Source organism: Misgurnus anguillicaudatus, chromosome 3 (genome assembly GCF_027580225.2).
Source record: "Misgurnus anguillicaudatus chromosome 3, ASM2758022v2, whole genome shotgun sequence".
In the NCBI taxonomy this organism is placed as follows: Eukaryota; Metazoa; Chordata; class Actinopteri; order Cypriniformes; family Cobitidae; genus Misgurnus; species Misgurnus anguillicaudatus.
In genome coordinates this window covers 16,174,344-16,195,000 of record NC_073339.2, presented here as the reverse complement: position 1 = coordinate 16,195,000, position 20,657 = coordinate 16,174,344, and the positions used below count along the sequence as shown (strand labels likewise).

The window sequence follows — 20,657 nt, the reverse complement described above, 5'->3', positions numbered from 1 at the left end:
TGAGATAAACTTGAAAACAATGTTTGTTTTTGTTGCCTTTGTATAAAATCACCTTAAAGTAATTCCAGCAATCCTAATTTGTGTTTTTTTCTGTAGGTGCGTCAAGTAGTGAGATTAAGAAAAGCTATGCATCAAAAAACAATCCACGCCACAGCCAGTACTCCCACGGCACACAGACTGTGGTAGAGCCATCGAACACGTCGCAGATGAAAGGGGAGACTCTTGCCAATGGGCCATCTTCAAGCACTGGCATGTTAAAGTCAAAAGAGAAAAAATCTGTGGTGACAAAACGAAGATTAAAGAAAAAACATGCTAATGACATGCGCGTTGCTCGTGCACTTCGCGACAGGCAGCACCTTAGTATGCAGAAGCGTTGCCTTTGTTGTTCTTTGGACGAGTGTTACCTCCAGGCGAGCCCCTCCAGAGCTCATCAGCAAGTCCCAACCGTATATGTTTGCAGAAAATGTGAGAAACGCTTTAAAACGCACATCCTGTTCAAGAGTCACAAGTGCTCAATGCCTCAGAGTTGCGACAGGTGCGGGCAAGTATTTGCTACCATGCAGGGGCTGTCAGCACACAGTCGGGAAGGCAGGCCTCTGTTCAGCTGTAGTCAGTGCGATCAGATGTTTGCCACGCAGTGTGCTTGGAATCTGCACAAACGGATCCATGACAGTGGCACGTCTGCACAGAACTCTATTAATGTGAACAAGGACTTTAAAGCCAAGTTACAGGTTCGTCTTGAGAGAATCTCGGACTCGCAGCTGGAGGCTGCTTTACGCACAAAACGCTTTTCTTTGAAGGACAACCCAAACAGTTGCACACAGAATGGTACCGCAGCAGAAAGCCTTTTCGATTCAAGTGTTGAAGATGCCGATTTCAGGAAAGTATATGCAGTAATGTCAGCCTCCTCGGGTGAAGATACGATTAGCTATCAGTCACCGTTAGCTCATGGATCTAACCAAATCAAGGATGAAGAAAAACAGAACGATGAAAGGGATATTTCAGGACTGTGTTCTTCTCCAAAAAAGCGGAAAATGGCAGGTAATGTTATAAAATGAGATCCATTACGTCATTATGCTCGCATTCTTACAGATTTAAGCATTTTTGTATGTTTTTTTTTCTCCAGATTGTACTCATGATGCATACAATGGTGTGTTCCCTGTTGAAAAAATCCTGAAATGGAGAAACAATAAGGTAGGACAAAATTAAAATGCTTTAAATCATGGATTGAGCTGAAAAAAATAAAAATAAAATAGTGTTGTGCGTTAAACTCATTTTAAATTTAATTTAACTTCAAAAGGGAAAAAGTGAAGTTCGGGTCAAGTGGATGCCATGCACACTGTGGTAGGTTTTCCTCCAACTTCTGCATGTACAGATGTGCTATTTTGCAAGGTCTCGCACTTAAAATCATGGATGGGTCTGAATTGTCATCGCAGGTGCACGTCCACCGTGAGAGACACAAAAAAAATCCAGAAATCACAATGCACGATCCCTTCAACTATTTATTTGTATGATACAGCTGCAAATAAGCACCTGAACACCTGAGAAAATCAATGTTAATATTTGTTACAGTAGCCTTTGTTTGCAATTACAGAGGGCAAACGTTTCCTGTAGTTTTTCACCAAGTTTGCACACACTGCAGGGGGGATTTTGTCCCACTCCTCCACACAGATCTTCTCTAGATCAGTCAGGTTTCTGGCCTGTCACTGAGAAACATGGAGTTTGAGCTCCCTCCAAAGATTCTCTTTTGGGTTTAGGTCTGGAGACTGGCTAGGCCACACCAGAACCTTGATATGCTTCTTACAGAGCCACTCCTTGGTTATCCTGGCTATGTGCTTCGGGTCATTGTCATGTTGGAAGACCCAGCCTCTACCCATCTTCAATGCCGTAACTGAGGGAAGGAGGTTGTTCCCCAAAATCTCGCAATACATGGCCCCGGTCATCCTCTGCTTAATACAGTGCAGTCGCCCTGTCCAATGTGCAGAAAAACACCCCCAAAGCATGATGCTACCACCCCCATGCTTCACAGTAGGGATGGGGTTCTTGGGATGGTACTTCAAGCACGTTTAGTGGAATTATGACCAAAAAGTTATATTTTGGTCTTATCTGACCACATGACTTTCTCCCATGACTCCTCTGGATCATCCAAAAGGTCATTGGCAAACTTAAGACGGGCCTGGACATGTGCTGGTTTAAGGAGGGGAACCTTCCGTGCCATGCATGATTTTAAACCATGACATCTTAGTGTATTACCAACAGTAACCTTGGAAACGGTGGTCCCAGCTCTTTTCAGGTCATTGGCCAGCTCCTCCCGTGTAGTTCTGGGCTGATTTCTCACCTTTCTTAGGATCATTGAGACCCAACGAGGTGAGATTTTGCACGGAGCCCCAGTCCAAGGGAGATTGACAGTCATGATTGCTCCAACAGTGGACCTTTTTTTTCACCAAGCTGCTTGGCAGTTTTTCCTGTAGCCCTTTCCAGCAATGTGGAGGGGTACAACTTTGTCTCTAGTGTCTTTGGACAGCTCTTTGGTCTTGGCCATGTTAGTAGTTGGATTCTTACTGATTGAATGGGGTGGACAGGTGTCTTTATGCAGCTAACCCCCCTAAAACAGGTGCATCTAATTTAGGATAATAAATGGAGTGGAGGTGGACATTTTAAAGGCAGTCTAACAGGTTTTTAATGGGTCAGAATTCTAGCTGATATTTGCAGCTGTATCATACAAATAAATAGTTAAAAAATCATATATTGTGATTTCTGAATTTTTTTTTTTGAGATTATGTCTCTCACAGTGAACATGCACCTACGATGACAATTTCAGACCCCTCCTTGATTTCTAAGTGGGAGAACTTGCAAAATAGCAGGGTGTTCAAATACTTATTTTCCTCACTGTATGTGTGTGTGTGATGATGATGCTAAAGTTACTTATTTTTTCTTTTGTCAGTGGGGCAAAATTTCAGAATACATGGGAGCCAGCAGAGAGCTTTCCAGGCTTTTTGGATGACATGGACGAGGAGCCATAAACTATATAAATATATTATAGATCATTTTTTGAAATTCTTTGTTTACACTACAATGATGCATGCATTGCAATGCAGTTAATTTAATGAATGTTCCTGCCTTATCTGTTAAAATATATATTTCTTGAAACAGGTTCTATTTGTTTTATCATTGCTAGCTAATGACAGCTCTGTTATATGGGTCTGTTAGCATAGTGTTACACTACATATCGAGCATTAAGTACCTCAGATTAAAAGCTTTGTTTTGTTCGGCTTGTGTCGCATTTTCAACAGTTTTAAGAATTTTATGAATTTATTGGATGCACCCATTTATATTTACCTCTTACTTTATTAAATGTTTTAGATGTTTTTGATAAACCATTTATTTTTTAACGATTTCGATCAGTTTGATTTAACAATGCTATTGGCTAAAACATTTGTGAGATTGTCTTGTGATGTAAATGTTAAGTTGCACAATCCAGTTAATGATAATTGTCTCTCTAAACTTTTATGTTCCTGCAAATATGAAACATTTTATTAGTTCAAAGCTCATATTAATTGTGATGTTGACATTATCATTAGTTCACAGTTGTTGCAGATTGGCAAAATAAAGTAGTACGTGTATTGAAGTACAAACTTGGAATAAACAGTTTTCAAAGCTCCAATGTGCTTAAATTTTCTCATTCATAACAACCGGTACACAAACGCTTGTAAAATGGACACCAGCAATGAATGCTGAGAAGTTGACTGAATTGTCTTGCCAATTACATTTGTTATGTTTGTTTCCTTTTGACATGCTGTGTATAAATTTTCACAAAAACTTAGTTTTTAGACCACTGTGAAAGGAGGTGAGAGGATGATGTTGTGGTTTTACACCTATAATGCTCTCTCTTAGCTGTGTGTTTGTGCATGCGCAACTTCCTTTGGTCGAAAAACTTCCGTTGTACTGAGAATCGACTCTGATCAGCTTTTGATGATCTCTAAAATGTGAGAACTATCTTTAAGTATGATGTAAAACTGACCCCAGTACAGTAGCCAGTAGTGAAACCTATTTAAGGGAAGAAAAATGGTTCGACTTCACCTGAACGGAAAGTAAAAGAGAACGTAACATGCATTGCCAAAGGAGGTTTTATAATTTTAGCTCGTGAAATCCTTACTTTAAACTTTAATTCGTTTTTAATTCATTAATTTAAAACGAAATGTATTTGAACAGGGAGTGAAAACAATGCTGTAAAACAAAATGATGGAAACAATGACTCAGATGGGGAGTGGGCTGTAAATCGAAGTGCTTTTATTTCCTCTTTACAGAAAATCATTTTGATTTAGGTCAAGCAAACATTGGACTATGTACACACATCCACAATGGTATCATCATGCCTAGCTGCTGTAACAGGTAAGATTTAAAATAAACTAAAAAGGATATAAATAATGGAATTATTACAAAAACGAATTACTGTACAGCAAATGACATTTATTAAGAAAATCAATATTTTATGAAACAACAACGGGCTGTTATATTGATATAAAGTATTTAGCAGATGAATCGAAATAGCCTAACTTAACAGTTTATTAAAGGAGCTAAAAAAAACTCAAACTCATTACATAAGTGTAACATTACATGATAAGATATTAATAATTACTGTGAAATGTTTGTCCTCTTCTTTTTCTATCAGTTATCATCATTTTGCCCTTTAAGTATTTGGGTGCAGTAGAGATGAAAGAGGTTAAACTTGGAGACGTGGTGACAATGATGTGTAACAACTCTTTCTACAACGAAATCCACTGGCTAAAGATAAGTGTTGAAGGGCAGCCAATCCCTCTGATGGTCACAAACTTAAAACATAATGGAGAATTATCTGTTGGCTGGAATTTAGAGCCGACTCATTTTGAAGGTATTAAGGAAAGTCGGATTATAGGACTGAGAATTTTTAATGTCTCCACTAATGATCTTGCCACATACTATTGTGTGACTGTAAGTGGAAAACAGATGAATTTTGATGAAGGACTGAAATTATACAGTAAGTGTGGACATTATTTTCTAAAGAAATATGGAATTATTAGAATGAATTTGAAAATTATTACTAATCAGTAGTTTAATTTTTATGGTACATTTGTGTTCTTTTCAGCGATACAGAGCAATGAGGAAGAACAGTCATTTAACCTCGTGCAGGGAAAAAGTAAAAATGCTTTTGTGCTCTTCTGTATTTCACACACACACACAAGCATGAAAACAATGCTTGGTGGGCATACTAAAGCAGCCTTTAAAAAATGTAGTGCTTGATACCCATTTTGTAACTAATACTATTTCTATCAATTAAATATAAGCATAAAATGACTTTCTGAATCTGTTGTCAACTTGATTAACTGAAAAACAGGTTTGTTTGCAGGTTTTGTTGGACATTCTCCACATTATCAAGTATTTGCAGCAGTGCTGAGTTTTGGCTTATTGGGAATGCTGCTGGCTGTTTCTGTGGTGCATATGAAGACCAGGACAAAAAACAAAATGAAAAATGATAATATACAAATATAATAATTTAAATAATAGAGATACCATATCAGTAAACTTTCACCTTCTTTACATTTGAATAATCTCAAGTACTGTCTTGTTCATATAAATAAATAAACTACTGGACATTTAAAGTTTTCTTTTATATTTTGCTGTAACATTGTTCTATCATACGATTAAGCATTCCATATGTTCAGTTATTTGTGCATTTCAAAGATAAACTGAAAATATGAAGCTTATAATGTTAGTCAGCTAACAGGTTTTCTCACCTCGTCATTTACAGTATTAAAAAAAAAAGAAGTATTATCATGTATTATATTGTCATGTTTTGTGTTATTTTTACTTTGTCTTTTTCTTGTGTCTCGTCTGTTTGTTGATGTGATTGATGTGTGGGGATCTTAATGCACGTATACATTCAGCAGTAACATAAACAATTGCTTTTGTGGAACACATAAATTCCGGTAAACTCCGCTGAGAATCAATAACAACAAGACCTTTTAGAGTAGTTTATTTGTGATAACAAGCAAAATAAACAAGAAGTAGAATACCGTAGTTCATATTTTATGGCAAAAGCATATAAAAGACGACACTGAGTTAACGTTGATGTGTAAAATGTGTACTATAATGTCTACAATGTTAACAACAAACCGGCTGCCAAACCTCCCTTCACTAGCTTCATGATCCCCGTGTCTCCACTGTGGCCTATACCATGAAGCCGGTTTAGTTGGTTAGCCAGGTAAGTTAAGGATTAGTTTGTGCAAACCCTGGGTTTTGGGTAGCTACCATGAAAATATATTGTACCTACAAGGCCTACTGGCTTGTTTTGTTAACTTGAAACTAATCCTGGCTGTTTTTCAGTGGTTTGTTTAACCATTTTCATGGTACAGGCCCCTCGTTTCAGGAAACCAAAACATTTGTTATTGTTGACGAGGTATTTGTTCCAGAGTTCATTTTAGCCACTAGTCAGACCATTAAACAGAAACCAGTTCCGACCAGACGTGTAACCGCGACACCGCGCGCAGATGTAAATGGTGATTGAAGAAATATTAGAGGAAAGGTATGGGACATGATTTGTTTGAATGATCGTAGAGGAACAATGTTCATATAGGACAATAAATGTCAATTTTGGATTTAACTTTGGTGTCATATAACTTATTTAACAGGAAAATGTGAGTGGGATGTAGTATATAATATATCTTTAGGGAGTGTTCACTATCCAGTTTTTTTTTTTTTAGGCTAATCAACAAAGCGAAACCGGTAGGCTATGTAGATATTTGATAAGGCAAGGTGGGAAGAATTTATATGAAAAAGAAATGGATAATATAGATTTAAATGAAGATATTAAAGAGATTGAAAATAAATTAAAGCAATAATAATTGAAGCTGCTAATGAAACAATTTCTAAAAGTAAAGTAAAATGAAGGCTAAAGTGGTTCCTTGGTGGACAGATGCATTTGTAGAGTAATTAAAAAAGAAATAAAGCTCTGAGAATATTAAGACAAACTCACAATTTTCAGAACCTAATTAAGTATAAACAAATGCAAGCAAAAGTTAGAAAAGTTATATGTAATGCAAAAAGGCAAATTCAAGTTAGGATTGGGAAAGCTATGGTGCTACTTCAGTTTCTGTACTTCAGGTTCTTTGGATCATCTACTGTATATACTGTAGAAATGATGGCAATAACAACAGCTTTACAATGGATAGAGGATTATCAAGTCAAAAAGGTTGTTCTTTGCACAGATTAAAGTCACTGCAATCTTTCACATCTCATAGTAAAAATATAATCCATATATAAATGTCTGTATAGATTTAAAAAATATAAACATTGATAATGTTTATGTGGATACCAGCTCACATAGGGGTAAAGAGTAATGGAAAAAGCAGATGAATTGGCAAAGCAGGCATTTGAAGATAAAATAAGTATGTTTATTTCTCTTAACAGGAGGCAAAAGGAATAATTTAAAGATATACTGTATTAGTGGCAACATAGGAAACACAGGAAGTCATCTTTATAAAAATCAACGAGATTTATGAAGCGATGAGGGCCCTGCTGAAAAAAAAACAGCATCAAACCAGCATAGAATTATGTGGGTCTATTCTGGTTTGATGCTGGTTTAGCTGGTGGTCACAACATATTTGCTGGTATGACCAGCATGATATGCTGGTGCAAGTACAGGTTTGGTGCTGGTTTAGCTGGTGCTAATGCTGGTTTAGCTGGTGTTCACTAACAAACCAGCACCAAAACACAACATATGCTGGTCTTGCTGGTTTTTTCAGCAGGGGGTTTCTAAAAAAAGCACCAATGATGAGAATATTTTAACAAGAGTTGGACATACTAAGCTTAATAGGTTTTAATAAAACTGCATTATGTGAGTAGGCTACTGTGGGACATAGTCAGTAGCATGTCAGTTGATTTTGTCAAAAGTATATTGAGGAATGGGAAACATCGAAAAGTGAAATTAGAATAGTGGAATTTGATGACTTGAACCTTAAGAATATAATCACTTATGGCTTTGGAGAGTTATTTGATTATTTAAAGATAACACACTGTAAAAATGCAGCGTGAAGCTAAAACAATTTGGTTTTGCAGGTCAATTCAACCTACTAGTTTTGGCTTGTGAAAAGTTGACATAACATATCGAATCAAGTTAAAACTTAATATTTTCGTTAAGGTAACATAAAATACAGAAATGAGGCGTATTTTTACAGTGCAGGATTGATTCAGAGAATCTAGTTTTTTTTGTGGGCACTGGGCACACACTGTGGTTCACATTCCAACACAATAGGTGGCGATGCACCTTAACGTTGGTCCTACCCGCCACAAACAAGAAGAAAAGTAAAAACAAAGGGCGACCGGTGTCACATCAATCTGCGTAGTTTCGATTTAGCGTATTTCTGAAGTAAAGAGGGGCGTAATTTAAGTCACAATTAATGCACCATTAAGCTTTAAGTTTAAGGGTAAGTACACATTTAATATTAAACTTCCGATCAGGAGTAACGTTAACGGTTGGAATTAAATGGAACTGAACTGAATCAATGAGCTCGACAGACTTCAACCTTTATGCAGGGCTCTCAAGTCTCACGCATTCACCGTGAGACACACCTTGTATTTCTCACGCTGAGAAGTAAGAGATATATTGTCCTGCTATATAGAATTAATGAGGCGCAGACATACGCAGGGCAGTTCTGTCGAGTTCAGCTGCTTCGAGCTTTAAGTGTGCTCAACTGTACACAGCGAAGCAAGAACTAACAAGCAGATTACATCAGAGTCTCGCGAGAAATCTTGCGGAGAAGGCTGATTTGATTCAAATCGCTCTCGCGTTACTCCGATGTCATCCACTTATTCTTTTTTTGCAGCGCCTCATCATACTCTTTGGCATACGCAGCAGTGCGTATATGGTTTTGTATAGAGTGTATTTATGCCATTTATTAAAATGATAACTAATCTCCTAATTAAATATTAATTTATAACTCTTATGCCCTGGGAACATACATGGTAGGTTTATTAATAATTTGTTAATTTGCAGCAGGTAGCCTACTTTTAACACAGTAAGGGCTCAGTCACACCAAAAGCGTTTATGGCAGTTGCAGGCGCCTTTTTTGAATGATATTAGGCTTGTTTGAGATGAGCAAATTCTGCGCAGAATCGATCACCGGTGATCCGCGCAAGATGCATGTCGGTTAGAAAAGTGTCCGACTTACGTCCGACTTGCTCTGATGTCACGCTGACGTGTGCAAAATAATTCTCGCGATGGAGAGGCGGGCTCGTCGGATTCTACAGCCGAGCGCAGTTGCTCTCCACCGATTGCGTTGATGAAAAGAACAATGGGAAAAGACTTGCTGACGACACAGCTTAATGCTCATTGGCCAGGTTATGTCAGCTGATGACTTGTTAATTCTAAAAACTCTCATTCCTGTAAGTTAGTAGTTTTTATATTAATTCAGTTGTTCTTTACTATGACATTTATATTTTTTATGAATTCCTCTAAACTTCTGTATTGGTGTTGATTTATTTGTACTGTGAGCTGTTTATATTTCACACAACTGAAACGAATTTGTATTACCACTAGATTTATTCATCCCAACATTTACTAAGTAACATTTTCCAGTAACGAACAGTTCACCTTCGTTGATTCTCCTTATAAACATCTTTATGTAAATGAATTTATTGGTATTTAAGTTGCATCTATTTAATCCGCGATAAAATACGCGAACGTGATCTCTGCCTATGCTGACGTTTGTAGTCGACTGGACTGCGAGATTGGTGAAATGTCTGACTTAAAAGCTCTTTTTTCACTCCTCCCCTCACTGCAGCCGTCTGCTCTCGTCTGAATTTCAGGCAAGGCAAGCTGCATCTCAAACAAGCCTATTCTATGGGCAGGGCGCGTTTGCGCGCCGAGCGCCTTGCGGTTTTCTGCCGCCTGCCGCGCACGCGTTTTTGAAGGAGCGCTGAGAGCGGAGAGGCGCCTGACGTCATTCGCGTTTTCCATTGTCCAATCGAATGAGGGGAGAGGCGGGCCTTACGTTGTGGTGAGGAAGTTTACAGTTGCTTTGAAGAACCGGACTCCACTCGCTCACTCTCTCCTGCGTGTTTGTGCACCTCTCACCCTCAAACAAGGTCAGAGCAAGCGTCCTCTTTTTAAAGTTTCTGCTAATATGACAGTTAACAGCAAAAGAGCGGTCACGCTTCAATATTTGATTGACAAGACAGCTGACTCGGTGGTTGCTTAGCAATATGAAAAGCCGGGCTGCACTGCTCTTTTTTTAAAAAAGGCAGTGCGTCGCGCCTTGCGTTTGCAAGCGTTTAAAGCGCTTTTGGTGTGACTGCGCCCTTAGGCTACTTTTGAACCATTAAGTTAACTTTACCTGTCTAAAACAAAACACTTGGGACTACGGCACTAAAGGTAAATAAAACGTTATCCCCATCATTTTAATCTTGTGACAAACTAAACAAACATAGATTCTATAAAATGTGGTCGTCTTACAAGGTCAACATCAAAAACATAAATTAAAACACACTTACAGTATGTGAATCAGAAGCACCAAAATGTCCTAGTAAAGTTGAAAATGATTAAATTCTTTAGATTGATGCGTTTTAGGCAGGTCTGGATCAGCGATCTCTTCAGAATTGAGACCAAAATTTGTAACTATGCCGATATTATGCAAACAGCTAAGTAACGGACTATATAAAAATGCAAACATAAAATCTTATTATTTGACCCTCTTAAACGTGTACTAAATGTGCTGGGGATCTGTGATTGGATAAAAGGTGTCGTGATCAGCACTGCTGCTGCTTGTGGCACCGCGAGGACTGACAGTGGATGACATCATAGTACCGCGAGAGCATTTCGATAGTGGCTTCTGTAGGATTTCTCGAATCCCTCTCGCGGGATTTTGATGTTATATGCCTGTCGTTGTGGCGCCACATGAAGTTGAAGCCTGTTGTATCAGTCACTGGTAAGATTATGGTAGCAGTCAAAAAACAGGACACTGGACGTCCCGTACAGGACAAATAAATTAGGCTCAACATCCGTGACGTCCCGGCTTATATGGGACAGTTGGCAACCCTACTTTGGCCTCATGAAGTCATACACACCTATTAATGCATCCTATTAGGCAATCAGTAAGAAATAAGGAGTTGTTTCTGGTTAAGTGATATAATCCCGCTGCAAGCACGTTCATTACTAAGATGCATTTAAAGGGATAGTTCACTTTAAAATGAAAATTATGTCATCATTTACTCATCCTCATGTTGTTCTGGACCTGTATGGTTTTCTTTTTTTCTGATGAACACAAAGGAGGATATTTTGAGAGGTTGTGGTGGACAGGCAGCGGATGGTGACCATTGACTTCCATAGTATGAATACAATATGATGGAATTCAAAGGGTACTGTTTACCATCATTTATCAAAATATTTTCTTCATCATTTATCACAATACTTCCGAAATATTTTTTTCCTACTATGGAAGTCAATGGTCACTATCTGCTGTGTGTTTACCATCATTTCTCAAAATATCTTCTTTTGTGTTTATCAGAAAAAAGAAATTCATGCAGGTTTGGAGCAGCATGAGGATGAGTAAAAGAATTTTCATTAGTTCAATTTTAAAGTGAACTATCCCTTTAACGGAATGGAGGTTGGATGAGCAAGATCCGACGAATGCGGTAGATAGAACCCATTTTTTAAAGCATTTTGATTTTACGATTCCTTGACGAAATCATTGCCTTTGATCAAAGACAGTGAAAGCTAATATTGGGGAATAAAGCCAAATTCGTGCTAAATTATTATTGATTCAGTCAAAAACTCCAACAGCTTTGCAACCAGAAGCTTTAGTTACCTGAAACTAAGAAAAATATTAGTTCCTGAAATTAATGTAATAAAGATGCATTTCATTATTATTGCCCTTTTATCATTAAATGTTCTGTAATACTGTATGTGTACAGTAAGCTCAAGTTAAAAGTAAAATTCCATAATCTACTTAAAGTGCTTTATTTTCATGTACAAATTTTGTACTTAATATAGCCTACATTTTTTTTGTTCTTTAGTATGAAATATGCTAAAATGTAATTTAAAAATGTATTAAGGTACCACTTGTAATACATTTGAACAAATCTTTGTATGAAAGTTTACATATGGCATACAATTTTTGTAATACGAGATAGTATGTTAAATGCATTTCAGTTCATATTCATAGCATCTCAAAATAACACAGAAAAGGACACCTATGTTTTTAAGATTATCTTAAGTACTAACAAATTTTTGTTTTGGTATACTATGTACAAAACTAGTATGTGAAAATAGGGCACTTTAAAGGGATAGTTCACCCAAAAATAACAATTCTGTCATCATTTTCCCACTCTTGTTACAAACCTGTATAAATATCTTTGTTCTGAAGAACACGAAGGAACTTATTCTGAGGAATGTTTGTAACCAAACCTTTAATGAGCCCCATTCACTTCCATAGAAATAAAAATAATACTATGGAGGTCAATGGTGCTCATTAATGATTTGTTTAAAAAACATTAGGTAAAATTAAACTGTTAGCAAAAACTTGAGAATTGGGTGGGGCCGAGGGACCGCTGACGCAAATACCCCCTCCCTGACAGATGTAATCTCACTTCAAACTTTTGGTAAAACTTGAGAGCCCTGTATATGACATGTCTAGAGAGCGAACATTATGTGAATAAAATACCTTATTAGCAGCTCTTCAACACGAACCCATCTAACAGCGCAAGCACACCACTGATCTATATAAATGACTGGATTGGGCATAGAATGCTAACATTTTTAACAGCGTGAGGTGAAGCCATCGCAGAGTTCGAGTGGCCAAACAAGATATGTATTAATGTATGTAAGCATTTCAATGTTTTTATTTCATTTTTCTTTTTTTTCATCCCCTGGCTAATGTAATTTTTTTTTTTTGAATATGATTGATTGAATAAAAAAGAGTTTGAGTGGCCATCTTGGTATGCCCAACCGGCAGAGGGTGTCATTGACTTACATTCAAAATCGTGATCTAAACTCAACCGGTTTACAGTGTATCAGCCACACAAGATTCAATTTTAGGATATGTGATTATGTGCACGAAATTTAATTGTTTCTTCTGGGTTATTTCCAATGTTTATGTTTTAATCGGGCAAAAAAAGTTAAGGTGAGTGTGTCTGCTGCATTTTTGTTAATGACACGGTTATAAATAACGTTTTTTGACATGAAGCTACACAGTCAGCGTTAGTTTTCTGAATAAGTTTAGGTAACTTAACATAATTACAAAACCAGCAAATTATTGCATGCACATACAGTACAAAGCATGATTATTTATTTAGATTTCAGAATGAGCACGTTTGTCATTAATATATGCTGCGGTCTAATACTATAATGAAGATTAATTTATAGTAACTTACTATTTAAAAACCAAATGTACAACTTTCAGTAAATAACTATGCTTAGGACGTTTGCGTTCTAATAATGTACAGGGAGACTTCAGATGTAAAAACGGAGACTAATAAAGGGATGTTTTATCATTAAAATCTGCTAACATCCATTGATTTAATAGAATGTTTGGGCATACCAATATGGCAGCACGGTTCACAATTCACGGCTTCACAATTGTGATGTCATGAGAAATCCAGTCATTTATGTAGATCAGTGATCAGTCTATAAAATCAAATTTTAATAAATAAAATCATCCGTCATAAACAAATGTCATTTTTTATGTTTGTCGCATCAGTATTTATTTATTGATCCTTAATAATTTAAAATACCTGTTTGAACCATCCATCCATTCATGTAACAATGAAGAGTAGCATTAATGTAATATATATCTATGTAAAGTATATTATATATATAAATATTACATAGTTTTATAAAAAATTCTAGAAACTGTGCTGCCTTATTCTAATGTGTATATGGATATTAAGAATTCAACTCTTGTAGTATTATTAAGATTTTAAAAATGATTCATCATTTTTATGTGTAAAGTTTTTTACACATATTAAGTAAATCAATAAACAAACAAAAAGTGTTCTTTTTAATTGTGCCCTAATGAATACTCCAATTTCAGAGACCATTTAACCAACAACGATGTCCTCTGGCACACTTTGGAGACCATTAAGAGTCTTTTTTATATTGCTCTTAGGTGAGATCTGTTTATTTTGAATTTTTATGTCTATATTGTGATCAACAATCCCAGTTTTAAACTCTATGGGGTGGTTTCTGAGACAGGGTTTAAGCCTAGTCCCAGACTAACTTAAATGTTAAGTTATATCTTAATATATATCTTAATATATACCGATGCAAGTGTTGTGACTTAAGATGCACACCAGTAGTGTTTATTTATAAATTATGCTTTTAAAAATGCTAATTTAATTAGGATAAATGCTAATTTATCCTAATTTAAATAAGGCCTAGTCCTGGCTTAAGTTGATCCCTGTACGGTAAACCACCCCAGATCATTTGTTTAACAGTGAGTACATTTATCTAAAACTACTTTTGAATGCAATGCCTTTTTCCCTGATAGAGCTGCTTCGGGCTGCAATCCCTGTTGCTGTGAATGTGAGGGACACTGCAGTTCTCAGTTGTAACTCGACATGCAACCAAGAAATCTTATGGACATTTTTTGAAGCTAACAGTAAAAATCTGGAGGTTTTAAGATGTCTCCAGGATAACTGTACAGAAGGAGATGGCTTTAAGGGAAGAGCAAGCCTCTCATCTGAAAACATGTCTCTCACCATACATCCTGTTCTGTTCAATGATCAAGGCTGGTATGAGGCAAGCTGTGGTTCAAAGTTTTCCTGTAGTGTTCACTTGGAAGTTTTTGGTAGGTTCTCAAATTATAAGTTTAATGTCCTGACTCCTGTATAATATGTCATATACACATCAAACACATATACGTTAATAACTGGCTTAGTGGGTAGCACTATTGCCTCACAGCAAGATGGACCACGGTTTGAGCCTCGTCTGAATTAGGCTAGTAGGGATATCTGCAGGCTGGAGCTGTGGGCGTGCCGAAAGGTAGGAAAGGAAGGGGGCGTGCCAAAAGGTTTGGGGTGTCTTTACAATGGATGCGAGAGGTTCCAGTTCTGAATATAAGCTAGCCATAAACTTAATCACCATTCGACAACAAATAATTATATAAGACCAAATATCTTTCTTTCACTGTAAAATTACTGATAATGATATTGAGAATGTTACATTTATATATAGCTTCTTAACATCTGCATGGCATGGGTTACATGACGTCATCATCACCGCGACATTGTTTAGGGCTTAAAGTGCACCAGTCAATCAAATAAATCATAAAAAACGAATTACAATTATTATTAAAGATGAAAATGTATACTGACACTATTAGGGTCACACTAGTTGTTCATCATTTAGAAATAACCTGTTTTAGTGTCTATTACAATTGTATTGGTTACTACATTATACAATTAGTAATTTTGTACTGTTTTGAACTGATTTCAAATGTAGTTGTTTTGTACTTCCATTTTAAGTGCATACAAACTAAAACATTTTTGCTGGATAAAAACAAATATATGTTTGATAAAACACTTACCACATAATTATAAAATAGAGGAGTAAAAACTGTAATAACCTTCTGTTACTTTACATTAAGTAATTAAGCAAAACAGATACCGTTTTAACCAGAAACCATTTATTTATTTTTCAACGCAGTTGCCAGAAGGAAACCTTTCAACACGCCCCCTACCTTTTGACACGCCCTTACCTTTCGGCACGCCCATTACTCCAAGCTGCAGCTACCCCTGTCTTAAATTAGAAAGTGTTTTTGTGTCAAGTTTGTATGTTCTCCTTGTGTCAGTGTAGGTTTACGCTGGATACTTTGATTTTTCCCACAGTGTTAAAGGAATAGTCTACTCATTTTCAATATTAAAATATGTTATTACCTTAACTAAGAATTGTTGATACATCCCTCTATCATCTGTGTGCGTGCACGTAAGCGCTGGAGCGCGCTGCGACGCTTCGATAGCATTTAGCTTAGCCCCATTCATTGAATTGTACCATTCAGAGATAAAGTTAGAAGTGACCAAACACATCAACGTTTTTCCTATTTAAGACGAGTAGTTATACGAGCAAGTTTGGTGGTACAAAATAAAACGTAGCACTTTTCTAAGCGGATTTAAAAGAGGAACTATATTTTATGGCGTAATAGCACTTTTGGGAGTACTTCGACTCGGCGCAGTAACACCCTCCCTCTCCCATTATCAGAGTGAGAAGGGGAGCGGACTTTTCAGGCGAGTCGAAGTACTCCCAAAAGTGCTATTACGCCATCAAATATAGTTCCTCTTTTAAATCCGCTTAGAAAAGCGCTACGTTTTATTTTGTACCACCAAACTTGCTTGTATAACTACTCGTCTTAAATAGGAAAAACGTTGATGTGTTTGGTCACTTCTAACTTTATCTCTAAATGGTACCATTGAATGAATGGGGCTAAGCTAAATGCTATCGAAGCGTCGCAGCGCGCTCGAGCGCTTACGTGCACGCACACAGATGATAGAGGGATGTATCAACAATTCTTAGTTAAGGTAATAACATATTTTAATATTGAAAATGAGTAGACTATTCCTTTAAGACATGCAGATTAGGTAAATTGAATATCCCAAATTGTCCTTTCCCAATTTGTGTGTAGATCAACTTGTGTATCTAATAATCGGTGTGTAGATATTATAATTTAGCCTACTCATATGACCAAATTCAGTTAAGTTAATTTTTGTGTGAACAGTTGTTTGGCAACATTAGGTGCTTACCCACTATTTGGTGTAACCTGACCTGTGTTTTGTGCCTTTCCAATGTTTAGTACCCAGTGCTGTGAATGCCTCAGTCGGAGACAATGTGACACTACCCTGCTATGCACGTACAGAGAAACGCATTGTTGATGAAGACGTGAACATCCTCTGGCAAAGGGAAGAGCAAATGGTTGTAGAAGTCAAAAATGGAATTGTTCACTATGGTTCAGGTTTCGAAGAGAGGTCCTCCGTTTCATTAAATCATTACAAGGCTGGGGATCTTTCTCTTAATATATCCAGGGTCACACCATCAGATATCGGTTTATACCTGTGCTATCACAAATCAGACAAACAGGGGCATCCAGGAGCTGTCCAGCTAACTGTTAAAGGTATATGAATGTTTATTCTTATTGTGTTTTTTTCTTAAAAAAAAAAGACAAATGTTGATTTCACGTTCAACTTTTTCAGCTCATAAAAGCAGCTATGAGAAAAAGGTGGGTGATGAGCTGACCCTTAATCTATTCAGCTTGGATAACGTGAAAGTAACTTTCACCGATTCTGAGGGGGTTGAGATCCCAGTCTGCGGGGTGCACAGGGGCACCTCTACGTGTGACCCTAAATACAATCACAGAGTGTCTATTATGAATGACTCTCTTGTGCTAAGTGAATTGTCATCCTCTGATAATGGAAAATTTACTGTGAAGGACAACATGGATAAAATCATAAGTGTCTGCACCGTCACTGTGAAAGGTAATTTTGAACCAGCTGATGTTTTATTTATTGTTTATTACAGATCTGTGTATTTCAGTGTACCAACATTTAGCTTAAGCTTTGACATTCACAACTGTTTATTTCTATTTGTGTTGTCTACAGATGTGGAACAGAGGCATTACCTTATCTCAGGTGTCATCATATCGGTGTTCGTGGTTGTTGTGATTGTTGTGATTCCTGGCCTCTTTCTTCTGTGTCAATGTCTTAGAAAGTCAGATCAACGGCAAATACCTGTATATTTTAACGCTCGCCAGTCGGAGTTGGAGCCGCTGAGAGAACCAGCAAACATTGGATTATCACAGGAAGAGACCAGTCAAGGTATTTTGGAGCAACAGGAAGAGACCAGCCAAGGTATTTCGGAGCAACCTGATGTCGTACACACACCTGTAGAGGAGACCAGTCCTGAGATTGGGATTATTACTGAGAAGCAGGAGGAAGCATTTGACGGACTTGAGAATGAATAGGATTGTTTTGTTTACTTGGAATACTTTAAGGAAGCACTTTTCATAGGAAATCAGGGAAATTTAAACGAGACACTCCAAGCCCCTGTTTACAAAATGTAAAATAAGTCTCTGGTATCCCCAAAGATTGTATGTGAAGTTTTAGCTCAAAATACCCCGTAGATAATTTATTGTACAATGTCACCCTGTCTCGTGCAGTGCATTAATCCTCATATTTATTTTAAAATTCAGAGAAACAAATTCTCTCGCACTAAGACAATCCTCATCTTTAACATTTACAAAAGACAATTAAAACTTAAAGTTATAAGACTGTACTGTATGTGATACAGATCCGTTGTGCTTTCAGTCATTCTTTCTCTCAGTCTCTCGCACTAAATGGCGGCGTCGTGGTTGGATAGTGCAGGAAGGGGCGGTATTATTATAATAAGATCCCCATACGACGTCACGCGGGGAATGAAATCTGAATGTCCTATTTTTTTCACATGCTTGCAGAGAGAGAGGCTTAGTAAAACAATGTTACAAGTTTGCTATTTTCCGTGTGTTATGGGTTGGTAGACGCACTGGGGTCCCAATTATAGCCAGGGGTGCTGTAAGGGGGGGGGGATTAGGACGATTCTAATGCCCCATTCAGACACTGTTGTTGTTTGCCATTTTAAAATGTTACAATTTTATTGGTGTGTGTACAAAGTATACAGTATGTTACTAAGACTGCCTGTGAAAATCAGACTAAAGTCTCTTATCTTATTGTGAGATAAAGAGCATCACAGTTTGATTTCAAGAATTAATTTCACTATGATTTCAATCGCTGACATGGCATTACATTTATATTTTCACAAAATGTTCTTTACATTATTTAGGATTATTTATGTAGAAAACAGTAAACCACAAATAAATACTTCAGCTGGGTTTTCACCGGCATGGTCACACTTATCTTAATCTTTAATTAAGAATGTTGCATTTTCTCAGAATATTTGATTACGGTACTGTATTCAATTAAGTTTACACTTGCACAATAAATTATCTTAGCTGCAAGACAATAGTCCCTTTCACACATACAGTCTTTACTGGTAATTTACTGGTAAATTGCAGTTAACAGATCATGTGTGAACAGAACCTTTCCGGTAAATCAGTGCTCCCAATTTACCAGTAAGACAGGTTGTAAGATTACCAGTAATTTACCGGTAAGCGCTGTGTGTGAACGAAATAGGATTACCGGCATTTAGAACGGACGACACACACATGCTGCTTGAAAGTTGAGCACACCTGCAGTTTACGTCCACATTTCTTCACCAAAGTTGATAAAAACAGCTGACCGCCGAATTGCCGACGTCCTTAGCACGCCCTGTACTGTTGTTAAAAGCGCATTTTCGGTTTGACGTCGTCTCATTCTATGTTGTTTGGTCATGAGCAACTTCGCGACTGTTTACCACAGACGTGAAAACAACAAAATACGGACCGTGGATATGAACGACATGGATTGTTTACAAATACAACACTGAGCTCGCCGCGTGCTACAGGTACTTCCGCTTTCTCAACGAATTTACCGGTATTTTGATACTGATGTGTGAATGATGTCTTACTGGTAAAATAACGGAACGCCACTGCGTGTGTGAACAGCACATTTTTGTATTTACTGGTAAATTCATTCTGGTAAATTCATGGTAATTTACCAGAATTACTGTGTGAAAGAGGCTAATGTCTCTATAAATACTGGTCAAATAGTGGTCAAAATAAAAGCTTTATAAAATAATATAAAAGAAATAGGTCAGTATTATTAAATTGCAGAGAAAGATTTTTAATATCTAGTTTACATTGTATGTTTGGTGCGAAATGGGTATGGTAGGGGACCGACCTCCTATTCTTTCATAGGGTCCAAAATTGCTAGCGGCACCCCTGATTATAGCACTTAAACATGGAAAAAGTCAGATTTTCATGGAATGTCCCCTTTAAAACAAATAATTTTTTTTCAAACTCTTTAGGATCCTATAGGCTTGTGATTTTCTTTGTAGGTTTTCTCTATAGGACCCTGTGGTTTTCTTAGTAGGACTGCAGTTGAAAATTTGCCTGCTGGCCATAACAGGCACATTTACAGTATTGTTGATAAATGTGTGTTGTTCTTATAAAGGTTATAGAAATACTATATTTTTAGCATTGTATTTTTAACCTCAAGATTACCATATTTGATGGTAAAAAACATTTTTGTTGTTTGATAAAAGTACTACAACTGTGCCAGTGTGGAAAATTGTATACAGTTAAATCCAAAAATACTGTGACAGAACACTTATTATGCTAGCTTATCTCAGGAAGAAATGTTTTTTCTGTGGTACCCTTTTTATATGGCTGCTTTACATGCTCTGTCTTTTGCAAATGCTTTGCACTTTTTTATCTTTTTATTATAGACTGATACTTAGAATGTGAACTGAACACTTAAGTTTTTGTTTTAACATGTTTTAATGTTTGTGTCAAATATTGTATAAAAAAAGAACATACAGCAACCATGATCAAATATCATTTAATTACGATCTTTTTAAAACTTATATATCAAAATAAAATAAAGAATAATGTGAACATTTCATGTTGTGTATTACTAAAGTGTCTAACTTCACAAATTTGTAAGACCCATGCACCACAGCTACTTCAATAAATCAATTTTAACAGAATAGCTTAAAGGGGCAATGA

General features: G+C 36.9%; 3 protein-coding genes and 1 long non-coding RNA gene across 4 annotated transcripts in view; 3 read left to right on the top strand and 1 right to left on the bottom strand.

Moving 5' to 3' along the window:
* LOC129444271 (uncharacterized) overlaps positions 1–3,664 on the top strand; it is a 9,654-nt gene extending 5,990 nt beyond the window's left edge. Inside the window, exons 4-7 of the mRNA XM_055204824.2 lie at positions 97–1,041; positions 1,127–1,194; positions 1,301–1,344; positions 2,945–3,664. Of these exons, the coding sequence (XP_055060799.2) occupies positions 97–1,041; positions 1,127–1,194; positions 1,301–1,344; positions 2,945–3,023 (1,136 nt within the window). The 3' untranslated portion in view covers positions 3,024–3,664. The remainder of the gene's footprint in view (positions 1–96; positions 1,042–1,126; positions 1,195–1,300; positions 1,345–2,944) is intronic.
* LOC129444270 (uncharacterized) overlaps positions 1–4,835 on the top strand; it is an 18,995-nt gene extending 14,160 nt beyond the window's left edge. The window contains exons 8-9 of the mRNA XM_055204823.2: positions 4,308–4,392; positions 4,673–4,835. Of these exons, the coding sequence (XP_055060798.2) occupies positions 4,308–4,392; positions 4,673–4,694 (107 nt within the window). The 3' untranslated portion in view covers positions 4,695–4,835. The remainder of the gene's footprint in view (positions 1–4,307; positions 4,393–4,672) is intronic.
* LOC129444278 (uncharacterized) overlaps positions 1–20,657 on the bottom strand; it is a 321,920-nt gene that overhangs the window by 91,092 nt on the left and 210,171 nt on the right. The gene's annotated exons all lie outside the window — the stretch shown is intronic.
* Positions 8,256–20,551, top strand: LOC129444267 (uncharacterized). The gene is made up of 6 exons (XM_073862417.1): positions 8,256–8,462; positions 14,064–14,138; positions 14,520–14,819; positions 16,818–17,135; positions 17,215–17,496; positions 17,620–20,551. The coding sequence occupies exons 2-6, from the start codon at positions 14,084–14,086 to the stop codon at positions 17,979–17,981; spliced, it is 1,317 nt and encodes a 438-aa protein (XP_073718518.1). The 5' UTR covers positions 8,256–8,462; positions 14,064–14,083; the 3' UTR covers positions 17,982–20,551.